This window comes from Tachypleus tridentatus, chromosome 7 (assembly GCF_004210375.1).
Source record: "Tachypleus tridentatus isolate NWPU-2018 chromosome 7, ASM421037v1, whole genome shotgun sequence".
Taxonomy (NCBI): domain Eukaryota; kingdom Metazoa; phylum Arthropoda; class Merostomata; order Xiphosura; family Limulidae; genus Tachypleus; species Tachypleus tridentatus.
In genome coordinates, this window is record NC_134831.1 from 138721147 (window position 1) to 138736082 (window position 14936).

General features: G+C 33.4%; 1 protein-coding gene across 4 annotated transcripts in view; it reads left to right on the forward strand.

Moving 5' to 3' along the window:
* The window catches only part of LOC143256713 (growth arrest-specific protein 2-like), a 37048-nt gene extending 22325 nt beyond the window's left edge, over positions 1 to 14723 (forward strand). The window contains exons 4-8 of one of the 4 annotated variants that reach the window (XR_013031447.1): positions 4068 to 4209; positions 4639 to 5063; positions 6001 to 6099; positions 6496 to 10268; positions 12563 to 14723. Coding sequence is in view for 1 of the 4 variants with exons in the window: in XM_076514319.1 (XP_076370434.1) it covers positions 4068 to 4209; positions 4639 to 5063; positions 6001 to 6099; positions 6496 to 6780 (951 nt within the window). In the remaining 3 variants the exon portion in view is untranslated. Of the gene's footprint in view, positions 1 to 4067; positions 4210 to 4638; positions 5064 to 6000; positions 6100 to 6495 lie in introns of all 4 variants that reach the window. The other 3 variants (XR_013031446.1, XR_013031448.1, XM_076514319.1) reach the window with 3 other exon arrangements.
* The last annotated feature ends 213 nt before the right edge of the window (positions 14724 to 14936 follow it).

A 14936-nucleotide genomic window follows, 5' to 3' on the forward strand; every position in this document is an offset into this window, starting at 1 on the left:
ATATATGTAACGTGCTAAGAATATCCGCTGTAACATGCTAAAGATGTCTGCTGTAACAAAGCGTCTGTAGCATGTTAAAGATATCTAATGAAGAAAAATATGTGTTAAGTGATAAGAATACCTGCTGCAGTAAGATTACCGTAGTGTACGCCTTAAAAGTATCTTATGTAGCAAGTTGTAACGTGCTAAGGATATCTGCTTCAGCAAGATGTGTGGTAAGGAAATTTGCTGTAGATTACTGTAGTGTATGTGTTAAGGATTTCTACTGCAGCAAGGTGTCTGTATCGTGTTAGATATCTGCTGTAGCAAGATATGTATTGCGTGATAAGGATACCTGTTGTAATCAGATTACTGTTTTGTACGTGGCAAGATTTCAGTGGCGTGCTAAGGATATCTAATGCAGTAAGATGTTTGTATGACATTAAAATAAATGTAACGAAACTTTGAAGCATATAAAGGTGATACCAGACGTAGAAAGATTGTTGTGCACTGTATGATATTTACTCCAGCAAGGTTTCTCTATTGTTATACATGATGTCAAGATCTCTCTACTGCGTAGAGATAATTATAAAACAAACATGTGTAGTAAATGGGAAACCTATCCTCAGTTTCTTGTGTTGTTTTTTTTTACTTATCAATAAAATATTCCATCCACGTATTTGTTGCGTGCAGGTATTGGCAAAAACAACCAAATAATACGAACACGTAATGACAATTTTGTCTGCTAAGTACATTAAGAAAGTCGTCATGGGTTCATATAACTTTGTGTAAGTAAACTATTTCACTATTATTAATAACCATTATTGTACCTTTACACTGTAACATGTTGGTAAAACTGGTTCTAAACTAACAGGCAATGTTGAACGTGTAAGTCTAGATCGTTAGTACGATTTTATTCTCCAACTAAGCGTGTTAATATTTCAAAAGTGAGAAACATCAAAAACAGCTATATTTATTTCGTTACAAGTGTGTTTTTTTTCTGCCTCCGCGTGAGCATTTTACCTCTATATATAATTAACGATAGTTGAAGTAAAATAGCCATCGTATAAGGTAATACAAGTCGAACAACGTAGAACAGTTGACACTGTTCCGTCTTCTATTTAGCATCTTTCTTTTCCTGTTAAATTCACAGCATAGCGTAGTAACGTTGTTCAGCTGGGCCCGGCATGGCCAGGTGGTTAAGGCGCTCAACTCCTTATGTGAGGGTCGCGGGTTCGAATCCCGGTCGCACCATACATGCTCGCCCTTTCAACCATGGGGGTGTTATAATGTTACGATCAATCTCACTGCGTGTTGATGAAAAAGTAGCTCAAGAGTTGGCGGTGATAATAGCTGCCTTCACTCTAGTCTTACACTGCTAAATTAGGCGCAGATAGCCCTTGAGTAGCTTTGAGCGAAATTCAAAATAATTTAATAAGTTAAAATTAAACAACACTGCATACAATTTAATAATGTAATACAGTATTTTCAATAATAAACATTATGTACTTATCAGTCTCCCTGTGTAGACATGCTGTTTTTCTATTTTTGAATTCTTCTTTATATTTTTCTTCTTCTTCCGAAAACGTTTCAATCAATTGTCATTCCTTCACTGATTAATATGAAGCTTGATCCAATATCCAGACACTTTTTTCATTTTTAAGTTTAAGTTTTTGTGAAAACTTTTATGAGGCCAAAGGTCAAACAACCGAAAAAAATCTATATTTTGAGCTTCTGTACGATCATATTTACAGCAATCATGATAGCAATTGACGCAAGTTTAAATTCTCAAACGCCCAACACTTTGATAGAAAACATATTGTATTTGCCCATTTTGAGCTTTTGTGGAGGGAGGGTCAGTTGGTGCAAAGTTGTAGAAAATATAGGAATTCAAGTACTACAGAAAGCATAATTTTAGGATTTTTTGAGTCATTCTGACATGTTTCTCTCAGTTTACATGATTTTTGGTACAAAGATACTTTTCTACAGGTTCCATACATGTACATAGAAAAAATTTAGAATATGCCATTTTTTGGTCATTTTTAGGGAGGGAACAAAAGATTAAATAAACCCATAATTTTAGGGGTCTTGGTCAATTACTTAGCTTTGTTTCGACCAATATACATGGAATGTCTTATAAAAATACTCTTTACAGGTACTAAACAGAAATATAGACATGTTTGAAATTTTTGTCTTTTGCTCAATTTCTCAGCGAGGAGAGCACAATTCGTGGTTTTCGTGGACTTACATGAGATTTGGCGCAAAGATATCTTCTTGCAGATTCCAAATACTGATATAGACAGTTTTAGATAATTATTTGTTTTTCACGAGTCTTCTAGTGTTAAAGTTGGCCATATTGGGATTGTGTGCCAAAGACATGTTACATTCACCAGCGAGTATTGGCCTCTTTGACATTGACATTGTCATCCACGTGTTTATCTGTTTTATAATCACTATGTATTGCGTTCTGGTGTTCTGACACCTAAGTTTTTGTCACATATAGTTTAATGCCCTTCAGTGGCTCAGCGGTAATTCTGAGAGCTTACATTGCTAAAAGCCAAGTTTCGATACTTGTGATGGGCAAATATCACATTGCTGAGCTTTGTGCTTAACAAGAAACAAAGAAACCCCAGTTTAAAACTTATGAGCTCAAAACTGAATATTGGTTAATTAATTAATTTGTGTCAATTTTAATTGTTTTTCCCCATTTTTCGCCTTCTGCATTCATTTGTTTTTATTGTCAATAACACTTTTCCACCCTGAATGGTGTATGCAGGTGTGATGATACGACACAAAGTGGATTAACGCACACATCGACCAAACATCACTAATGTTTTTGAAAACCAGGCCCTTGTAGTCGATAAGCATGGAGCGACACCACTTGAACTCCTCTGCAGAACTACAAAATACTATTTTCCTTGCTGAAGATTTCGATAATTACAAACCTCATCCGTTCTTTTCCATACGGTTATTATAAAATATTGTATATACAGATGTACATCCTGTAAATTTTAAGAGGTTCTTTTGTTGTAATAGAAGCATCTAAAAATGAGCGTTTTCTCATTTATTTTTAGTCTGAATTTTAGTATTCAATGAATTCAGATGGTGCAAGAAATTAAATACGTAATAATTATAGGCCTTTTGTGTCGACTCCAATGTTTGCCATTCGACAAGCAGATGTCACTGATTGTCGTTGATTAAAAAATTCTTTGTTAAGTGCTAAGCTCCTTCCTTGCAGTTGGAAACCTTGAATACGAAATAAACAAAACACACGTGCCAAGAAGGGAGGAGCTTCAAGTTCACGAGAGGGGTATTTGAATTTCACATCGCAATATGACCTTAAACACAAACTTTACGATAGTGTCATACCATTTATAAATCATATACATAAAACCAGTAATCTTCAATGTGATATCATGAAAGACTGTCTTCGATCAAATTATTTAGTTTATGAAAATGAAGTAGAGATACCATTAAGATCGATATCCTGCGTGTTTCCCCGACTTACAAATACTTTACTAGTTTTAGAGTAAAGTTATATAGGATTATTCGCTGTGTCTACTGGTGGAAAACAAACCCCTAACTATGTGGTGAGAAGCGGGAAACTTGTCTCTGCCCTACTGGGAGACAACAAAGCGTTTTATTAACATTTCATGTTGAAAACAACAATCTTATCAACATTTATATTCCTACCTTTCTATCTTTTCTGGCCTGACATGACAAGGTGGTTAAGGTACTCGACTCGTAATCCGAAAGTCGCGGGTTTGAATCCCCGTCACAACAAACATGCTCGCCCTTTCAGCTGTGGGAGCGTTAATTGTGGTGGTCAATCCCACTGTTCGTTGATAAAAGAGTAGCCCAAGAGTTGGCGGTGGGTGGTGAGGGCTAGCTGTTTTCCCTCTAGTCTCACACTGCTAAATTAGGAAAGACTAGCGCAGGTAGCCCTAGTGTAGCTTCGAGCGAAATTCGAAAACAAACAAACAAATTTTTCAGATCAGTATCTCTCTTCGTACCCTGAATTTTGTCTTCTTTACTTCATTGACGTTTAGTATTTTACGTCTAACGATAACTTAATAAATATTTTGTAGGTTGTCCCACAAATGTCGTTTAAATGTTGGGAAAACGCAAGATCGAAATCTTTCTTCGCCCGCGAAAATGCGGAGAACTTCCTTAAGTGGTGCCGAAAATTTGGTGTGCGTGAAGCTGTTATATTTGAATCTGAAGGCTTAGGTAAGTTTTATTCGTAAAAGTTAAAGTATATTTGAAATGTGTGCTGTGTAGGTGTTCCCTAATAAATATTACGTAGGTTTAAGTTTGAGATAACTAAATAGGTTTCGTTTGATAGAATCGTTTGTTATTTGAGCTTTGAAACAAAAACAACTTAAATCGAGAAGTTTCTTGAAAAACATTAGGTTCGAAAAGCATGAAGACATATTTCAATCACGTTAGATTTAAAAACTAGCTACATTTGATTAAGGTTGAATTTGACTTCTTGTCTCCCTGAATGAATTTTGATTTGAAAAAAAAATGGACAACCCAGTTTCGAAATATCATGATTTTTAGTTCTTTATCTGATCCAATTTTTCACGTAATTTGTGTGATAAGATTTTGGCGTTTCTTCAGTCTCGCGTATGTGTATACTTTATTTATCTTACTTAGTACTACACACCCAACCTCGTGCTGTGGTGTTGTGTCTTTTGGAGCTAGGAAGGATTGCTTCAAAGTATGGCATCGAGCCACCAGGACTAGTTAAGTTGGAGAAGGAGATAGACGAACATGAATCAACGGGATCAACTATAGCCTCGGACTCAGAGTCCATCTCCCCAGTTCCATCTCTAATTCCAATCTATTCACCAAGAATGGAATGCACACCACCCAGTTTATCGCCAGTCCCTATGCCTAAAACTGATGACTCTTCTTCTAGTGTATCTCCCACTCCAATGTGCACCGGTGCTGATTCAACAGACTCTGTAGCGAGCGCTTCAAGTCAGAATTCAGTTAGTCCGCCCTTACTTCCAAGTCCTGTCCGGTCTAATGAAACACCCGTAAAACCTCGGCCGAAGTCTTCAGATTTGGACAAAAAGGTAGTATATTTTACGGAAATAATGATGTATGTACCATTCAAAACTTTATAAGTGAGAGGCTATATAGTTCTCGAACAGAAAGATTTTGTAGTTCATAGGTTTTTTCTACATGGACACTATTGAAATTTGAACTTCGAATGTTTCGTGATCCAGGTGTTCGAGAGTGAAAGTCCATGCTACACACTTTAATAATAGATATAATGTCTACATCTGTTTTCACGATGGGTGATACTATACATAGTAATGCTGCATATATCTTTGATAAGCTTGTATAATGTTTCTATAGATACCTAACTATATTATTCATGAGTGGCTCAGTGTTAAGGCCGATGGCTTAGAACACCAAAATTCAGGTTTCGATATCCGTGATCAAGAAAGTAAAGATAATTCTTCGCGTAGCAATAAACAAGTCAAAGAGTAAATATTTCAATAAGTATTTAAAATATTCCCGAACGTAAACATAGGTGTATGTATTATCGTAGTGGACTATATATAGAAAACATTTTCTTCGTTCAATGTTTCACATAAAATACGAATTTTCAAAGTATAGAAAGAAACTTATAATTGAAAATTTGGATTTATAATTTTTATTCCTTTAATATCAAAAGTTCTATAATTTTTAAAAACTAAAATAATTTTGTGTTTATTCTCATGGTCAAACATTTGTTACAGATGCTATTACGTTGAGCGATTTCTGTTTAGTGTTGTTATTTGTAATTGTTAAATTGTAGTTTTGAAAGAAGTGGTACTTTCTTTTGTGATCCATTTTGATAATCTAATCAGAAAATTAGGAACGTTTATTCCTCGAGAAGTTTCCCGCTCCAAATTAAGCATTGATTATTTCACTTTTGTATTCTGATACATAATTGCTCGCCATTTATTAAGGTATAGAAACTATCTAAGTATTAACGTGCATACGAATGTCATGATATTTTAGGTGATGCAAATAGCTGATGACGTTTTAGAAGATAAAGCTCAGATAAAGAAGGTTTCTGAAGGCCGATACAGCGTTGCTGGGAAAAGTGTGTTTGTGCGAGTAGGTTTTGAATTTTTTTTCTTAATAGATATACTGAAACAAACTTAAATATTGTAACACTACTGAATGCATACTTATATAAAACAATGCTTTAGACAGAATAAAAGTTTAAGATTGTATGCATTTTTTTGTAAAATTTAAACTACTGTGCAGAAAAACTCAATCGAAAAATAAATTGAAGCATATGAATTCTTCATAGTTTTTCACTGAAACTAACTTCACTGTTTGTGTTTTTTAACAGAAGTTAAAAGTTATATCTCGCGTATTTTACTGTTTCACCAAAACAGCTTTCGTTTACTTTAATAAAAACATTATGTGTATACCTTAATATGTGTTAGAACAACTGTGTGTGTGTTTGTACACGAATTGGGGTAACAGTTTTCCCTTCTGCTTCAGCTCTTGAAAGGTCGTCACGTGATGGTCCGTGTCGGTGGAGGTTGGGACACCCTGGAACACTTCCTGTCCCGTCATCGCGTGACGGACCCTTCTCAAGTCAAGCTCATCGACAGTAAACAAGCCTGGTCAGATGTCAACTCTCAACCTTCAAACCCCTTGTCCAATGGTAGTGGATCTGAGTCTTTACTTAATGCTAGAGCTAAACACAGAAACTCTATGAGTTCCCTTCCAGACATTTCTCATAGCACTAATTCCAGAAAAAGATCAGTTGATATTCAAATTTAATTTTCGTGAAGCAACTCAAGCTAATTGGACCATAGAGGAGTGTTGAAATTGTAAGTTGATACCATAGAGGAGTGTTGAAATTGTAAGTTGATCAGATTAGCTGATGTATTGAAACGTCGGTTACAAAAAAAAACAAAAAACAATTTCGACTGTATGATTCCAAACCAGTAAATACACAAAGTCGAGTCAGCTATAACTGTGGACAAGTTAAAAAATAGATCCGACAAATTTCTCAGTAACGATTATGACGTGTTTTTTTTTTAACTTTCAAGTAGTAACCAGTGCGAAACTAAAAGCAAGTGAAATTATAAAGTGCTCAGTTATAGAAAAGAAAAAAGCCCGTATGTTATTTAAGCCGGTTTCATGAATTAGTAAAGAAAAGCTAATAAATTTCGCGATGATGAAATTTTTTCAAAGCTTTAAAAGTCGAGAATTTTTGTGTGTTTTTTTTAGGTAGAATTCATAGCGACTAATTTCATAGCCAGCTTTTCTTATGTATTTAATTATGGTCTAATTGTGATAACTGTACTCAGTGTTTCAGCAATCAGTGTTAAAGAAGTGAATTCAAGCTAAAACAAGTGTATATTTCCTGTTTTCAGTTGTTTTCATTAACTGACAAATATGGAACTAAAAGAAGGCCTCCATTGTCTCAAAATGAAAGACAGTGAGACTGATGTCAGTCAGTCTAATATCAACCCTAACTATATATAACAGTATTTAAAAAATACAGTTCACAAATCACAGTGTATTTTGTGCACATTTAATTATTAATCACAAAGAATATGATCCCTCTCTCTTTCGCTAATGAATAACAGTTAGTAACCGTAGCTTTAACATAGAAAATAAGAAATAATTTGAAGGTAAACTGACACAGAATCACAAGCAAGCTGTGAAAATGTACGAAACTAGTCATTGTTAAGCCTACTTTAGATACGCTACAAAAATTAATGTGATAAAATGAGGCTATATATTTACCTTTCCTTAATTATTGTGTCTTTACATTTCTCAAAGCCCCGGCATGGCCAGGGAGGTTAAGGCGTTCGACTAATAATCTCAGGGTTGCAGGTTCGAATCCCTATTACACCAAAAATGCTTGCCCTTTCAGCTGTGGGGGCGTTATAATGTGACGATCAATCCCACTATTCGTTGGTAAAAGAGTAGCCCAAGAGTTGGCGGTGGGTGGTGGTGACTATCTGCCTTCCCTCTAGTCTTACACTGCTAAATTAGGGACGGCTAGCGCAGATAGCTCTCATGTAGTTTTGCGCGATATTCCAAAACAAAGAAACAAACAAACATTTCTCAAAATAATTGCTGGACGTATTAAGTATATAATAATGAAATAAGTCATTTCGCATATGAACGTTATGAATTGAAAGGCTACCGGTCAGTTTTTGTTAACATCCAGTCAGGTTTTTATCCTGGATATTTTACTACAGAAATTTCTGTTTGTTTTTAAAATGTGTGGAGTGTTAGAGAAAATGAGAATTATTTTGTCAAAAAGTAGTAAACATTATTTAAGGTTCAACAGGTTAAAATATTATATAAATGGTCAAAGGTAAAAATGTTTTTGTTTTTTTATGTAATTAAGGTTCATTGAAATCCTGTGTAGAGACCGTGATGTGTTGATAGTTAAGTAGCTTCACCAAATACCTTGGAACCCAGTAACACTTTGCGACTGAAGTGAATTTGCAAACCTAGAATATTTAATTCTTATGTAACGTTACTCGTACGTGAACTTTATTGTTAGTTTGTGGTCCTAGACTCTTAATGTGCAAATAAGGCTTTAAGTGTTCAGCCAACATTGTAATTCGTGGTAATACACCCAACTGCTCATTCACTTATCGTAGAACGAATAGGTTATTTAATACACAATATTTCGTTAATTTTCTTTTCACACATAATTCAAGGACTAAAGATCCATTAAAATATTTTAGGTCCTGATTGTTGTTTGCTGTTTTGTTTTGGGGCGGAGTAAGTTTGTTAACGTCCAACCACATTATAATGTGATATTTTCGTAGTTTTGATCAGCAAGTTGGGCCCATACGATGTTTAGTGAGGTCAAATTTAATAATACGTTTGTTTTTATTGTTTCTTTAATACTCGTTTATTGTATCTGTTTTTCCCTTCATATTTTGCAGAACTATTTAGAGAGAATTTTTTACCTGTTTTGAAGGCTATTTTTTTGCTATTTAAAAATATGAAACGGGCAATGTTGACGTTAATGTGTTACATATATGACTTTTTAGAATTTATGTACATACTATTTTAACTTCGCACTGAAATCGAACTGAGAAAGAATTTGATAAAGGATTATATTTAAAAGTTTTAATATGATTTTATTTTATACATTTTATGTAAGCTAATTTATGGTAAATTGAAGTAAGTAATATTTGCCTGTATATTTGGTGTTAGTGACGACAAGTCGTCATTTCAAGTAGCAGAACATAATTTGGAAACTTTCTCTGATCGTGCCAACATTTTTCACAGGACACTAGATATTAACGTAATCCGTAGGTCACGGGTTCGATTCCCCGTCGCACCAAACATGCTCGCCATTTCAGCCGTAAGGCGTTATAATGTGACGGTCAATCCTACTATTCGTTGATACGAGTAGCCCAAGAGTTGGCGGCTGGTTGTGATGATTATTTGCCTTCCCTTTGGTCTTACATTACTAAATTATGAACGGCTAGTGCACGTTGCTCTCGTGTAGCTTTGCGCGAAATTCAAAAATAAATAAACAAAAACTAGAAATTAAATGAAGAAAATTCTAACCGTTTTCTATTTCTCGGTATTAAAATTGTCTGTAGTTAAAACTGAAAATTTCATTGACATTTTTGGAGAAGTCCGTTACTTCGATGTCTCCAACTTCAGCACTTGGATACCAACATTTCGTGTATATACAATAATTATTTTACCAGATCAAGCGAGTTGAAATTCTAGTATTGACGACGTGAACACAACAGAGGCAAGCAGGCCAGAATTATATAATGGTTTATGCATACGTTAAATTTTGAACGAGAAGACATTCTGGATTATACAAATTATTGTGCGTACGATAATTATCTAAGAAAGGTTATCTTATTTTTTACTTACATTGGTCTAGATTGTAGTATTTTATGCATGTTCGATAGTTAAGTCCTTTGATACATATTTATGTTCCATTTGTACAATGTTTTGGATGTACTATAATTATTTAACAAAGATAAACTAATTACTACAGTGTATGTTTGTTCGTTTTGTATTGTGTTCTGTGTGTACAATAACTATTTAACAAAGAAAAACCTATTGTTACAAAATTAGGTCCGGATTGTATTATATTTTGTGTGTTTTTTTGGGTTTTTTTAACAAATAGAAGGTCCTCCGGCGGGACAGCAGTAAGTTTACGATGCTAAAATGCGGTGTTTGATTCCCCTCGGTGGAAATATTAAATAGTCCAGTCAGGTTTTGGTCTGAAAGAAACCAACAAATATAAGATTATTATTACATACGTAGGTACAGATCGTATTATTTTTGTGATTGCAATGATTATTTAATAAATATAAGTTTATTGATATACATTTTTTTATTTACGGAAATAACCAAATAACGGTTACCATGGTCAGGATGTATTATTTGTTCCGGACTAATTTTTTTAACAAAACTAAGTATCTCTCGATTATATTTTTCTAGTTTTAAGATACATACTTGACAAAATAAGCGTGTACTGATTGTATTTCGTTTTTCCGTAATGTTAATTAATTATATTATGTATTTTATATGGTTTTTATTAAGCTACATTATTTTATGTTGAAACAAAGTCACAGTTGTGTTTTAAATCTTTAAATGGGCCGTGATTTTTAAACATATTTTACTGTTCTTTTACACATTTGAAACACTTGTATACAATACATTATAATTATTATGCCACCCCTCTAGTGAATCAGCGCTAAGTTTAAAGGCTTATAACGCTTATAACCGGGTTCTGATACTCGTGGTTGGTAGAGCACACATAGCCAATAGTGTAGCTTTTTGCTTAACAAATTAGTATTTACTTTCTCTATTTTTTACTTTCACACGAATATAAGTTTTGTAGAGACGTATTTAAAATAATGTAAATGTCTGTCTTCTTCGCCTCCTGGCAGCTCAACGGTTAACTTGAGAGTTTATAAGCTTAAAAATCGAGACTCGATCCCTGCGTTGAGCATAGTGCAGGTAGCCCGCTGTGGTGCTTTTTACTTTAGTTAAAACAGTCGTCTTTATGTATTTTATGAAGATAATATAGTTGTGTTAATTCTTCGCGGTGAACATAGTAAGGAGCCGAATTAAGTTTTGCTCTGAAACAAACCAACAAGTATAATCTTGTTGTTACGTATGTTCGGATCATACTGTTTTTTGCTAACAATACTTATTTTACAAGTAAAAGCTCATATATACATATAACTTAATATAGACTATTTTCGTTGAATAATTTTAGAGTATGTAATATTAGCACATGAGTGAAATTTTCATAGTGATTCTTCTGGTCAGAGTTTCGTGAAAAATATTTTCAATGGTTATTGTTGTGTATCGTGTTTTGTGTCATTATTTTTCAAATTATTTGTGCATTTCTGCGTTGATTAAGTATACTTAAAGAGATCTTTGTGTTTTTAATATAATTATATTTTGTTTGTAATATTTGATTACATATTGTTTACGTTTTTATCATAAGGGTAAAAATCTCAAAAGCTATTTTCTGTTATTGTGAGTCTATGTTAAATGAAGAAAATGTATTAAACGCTAATTTTCTGAGACTAATTATACAACATCGAAAATGAAAACGCGTAAAACAACTTTAAAAATAAAAAGCAGGGCAACCAAATAACCGAAAACAACAACTGTCTATTAAATAAAAATCAAAAATATTAAATTAAGTTTTAACATTTCATAACTTATAAATTTACCATCTTTCTAACTGAATACAGCATTAGCAACCTTGACTTTTATAATATCTTGCATACTTTCTGTCCTGCCAAAATGAACAGCTATTAAAAAAAGCGACCTTCATTGTATATTATGTAAATATTGAATATATTTAAATAGTTGTGTTTTAAACACACAGTGTAATTGTGAAATGTGCTTCTATTAAATGCTTTAATATGATATTTGTGTGTCTTAATAACCACATGAAAAAATTTCACCATTTCAACAGTCTGAACTGGAATTGTGGTATTGTGCCTGATGCCAACTCCTGAGGGAGAGTAACAGAATGTGTGTTGGGCGGTCTGAGAGAGTTCTAGTAGTTTATACGGGGGATCGCAAACAGCTGGAGTGTTCTCTAGCCCTCTGAATGTCTGTTTATGAAAGCCACTGAATGAACTTTGTATACATATTTGTAGTTTTTGAACTGTCGAGATTCGTACTCTAATTTCAAGTACCGGAACAATATTCCGCCAGCATTGCATCCTTGGTTATTGAACTGATCTTGAAATAACAAGACAGGCAATAGGAAAATTAATATAAAAAGGTTTCACGCGATCTGTAAATTAAGTGCTTTCAACAGATTCATTATAATGTTCAGTTTAAATGTTTTATCAACATAGCTTAATGCACATTTAATGTTGGTATTTTAAAGCAAGAAATGAACATACTTAGTGGTCATTATTAATACTACTACACATGTACACCCAGTTTGTATATATCGGTTTTCAAGTTTTCTCTTTTATGAAATATATGTATACTGGTAATTATTAGTTTCTGAAGGCATGTATCTGTGTTAGAGTCCACAAGAGATGTATAGAAATATTTTGAATCTTTTCTTTTCTAGGACCAAAACATTCCCATTCTGATAACTTACAACTCCACTTATTTATGGAATCGAGGGTCGCGGGTTCGAATCCCGGTCGCACCAAACATGCTCGCCCTCCCAGCCGTGGGGGCGTTATAATGTGATGGTCAATTCCTTTATTCGTTGGTAAAAGAATAACCCAAGAGTTGGCGGTGGGTGATGATGACAAGCTGCTTTCCCTCTAGTTTACATTGCTAAATTAGGGACGGCTAGCTCAGCTAGCCCTCGAGCTTTGCGTGAAATTCAAAAACAAATAAAAAAAACAAAGTTATGGAATATATAATCGCATTTTTTTTCTTAGCCAGAAGTTGAAAATAGGCTTGATAAGAAATATTAATCTGAATAAGTTAATGAAAATAATTGTCGTAAAAATGAAACATCTCACCAGCATGATACGACTGTTAGGTCAAAACCAAGTTGCATTTTTTTCTTCTTATTTCAATATTTTCAATAATATTTTAGTAACCTTAATTTTTCTTCTATTTTCATGGAGAACTGTTATTCTCCTTAGATCTGTGATAATATGTTGTTTTCTCATACTGGTATCCATGACAAGACATTGTTACTGTCTCTTAATATTCATGGTACAAGACCTTTTTATCCATTCCTGTTATTCACAACGAGAAATTATTATCTCTCCTATCTGGTATTACAAAACAATGGTACATTTTCTTCCTTATATCTGTAACAAGACATTGGTTCTATTTTTTTCTGATATCCATGATAAAACATCGTTATCATTATGTCTTAATACCCTATGAAAAGATAATGTTACTCCTTCCCGATATCGCTGATAAGACATTGTTATTCTCCTTTCTGATGTTCATAATAATATATTATTACTTCTTTTTTTCGATATCACTGACAGGAGATTGTTACTTCCTCTTTCCAAAATCACTGACAAGAGATTGTTATTTCCTCTTCCCGGTATCACTGACAAGAGATTGTTACTTCCTCTTTTCGAAATCAATTACAATAGATTATTACTTCCTCTTTTCGATATCACCGACAAGATGTTACTTCCTATTTTCGATATCAATGACAAGAAATTGTTACTTCCTCCTTTTGAAATCAATTACAATAGATTATTACTTCTTTTCTATGTCAATGACAGGGAGTGTTATTACCTCTTTTCGATATCAATGACAAGAGATTGTTACTACCTCTTTTCGATATTAATGACAAGAGATTGTTGTTTTCTTTGCCGATTGCTGCTGTCTTCTCCTGGTATCTATGAAAATACAGTGATTTATCTTTCTCTAGTGTACATTACAACACACTGTCTTGTTCTCTTCATTATATGAGGGGAAAGAAATCGTTTAACTCATTTTGATATTCATGATAATATTGATATTAATTTTATATCTCCTTATTATCCACTATAATACATTGTTTCATGGTATGCATAACAATATTTTGTTATTCTCTCTCACATTTTCACATTAATTTTCCCGCTATTAATTGTCTTGTTTGATATCAATGATGAAAAATTACAATATAGACTCTCTACAAATGATTGTAAACTATAATACAATGCTGTCACTGTGATGAGAATTTTATGAGGAATATCCTGTGTCTCAAGAAAAGTGAAAACTTGCTGCTAAAGTGTTTGAAAGGATAATAGATCCGGATTATATGCATTATGCGTAACTGCTAACAATGTTTCCAATTAGTTTTGAGGGGATATAAAAATACTTAGCGTGTTAAGCTTGGTCACCCTTATGACATTATTGTTTAAGTGAATGCTTTTAAGTATCTATCTCGTAACAGTATTTGTTTCTTCCTAATAGTAGTGTTAGTGATTTGGTGTGGATGTCTGTAATTAATGCTTTTTTAGGATATAACTGTGACATCTGAGGATTTAACTCATTTTTATTGTCATTTATGGTCTTGTTATGTTTTCATCAGTTTCAAAATAGTTTTGAATTAACTGACAAGTTTGTGTATTTATTATATTTTCATACATTGAGCACTTAATGAACGCAAATATATTTTTTGTATTGTACTAATTTTTCGTATAAAGTACTTCCGATTTGACAGTCAAAGGTTCTCTGACAATGTATATTAATTTTGGCTTTCTTGTGTGACTGTAAAAAAATGTGATAACTTGAGAAAAAAGCTGCTTGAAATAAAAGTTGTGTCTGAGATGTTGTGGTGTCATATAGTTTAATTTGAAGATAAGTTATTTTCTCACGTAATCTTTACAAGAATATCTTTGTAAAATGTTTGCCAGTTGTGAAATAGGATGTCAGAAACAAACGAAAGATGATCTCCTCATAAACTGTTTCTAGAAAACAAATTACTAGATAAGAAATTTGGAAGAAATACAATCGTCAACCTTTTCAGATAACAT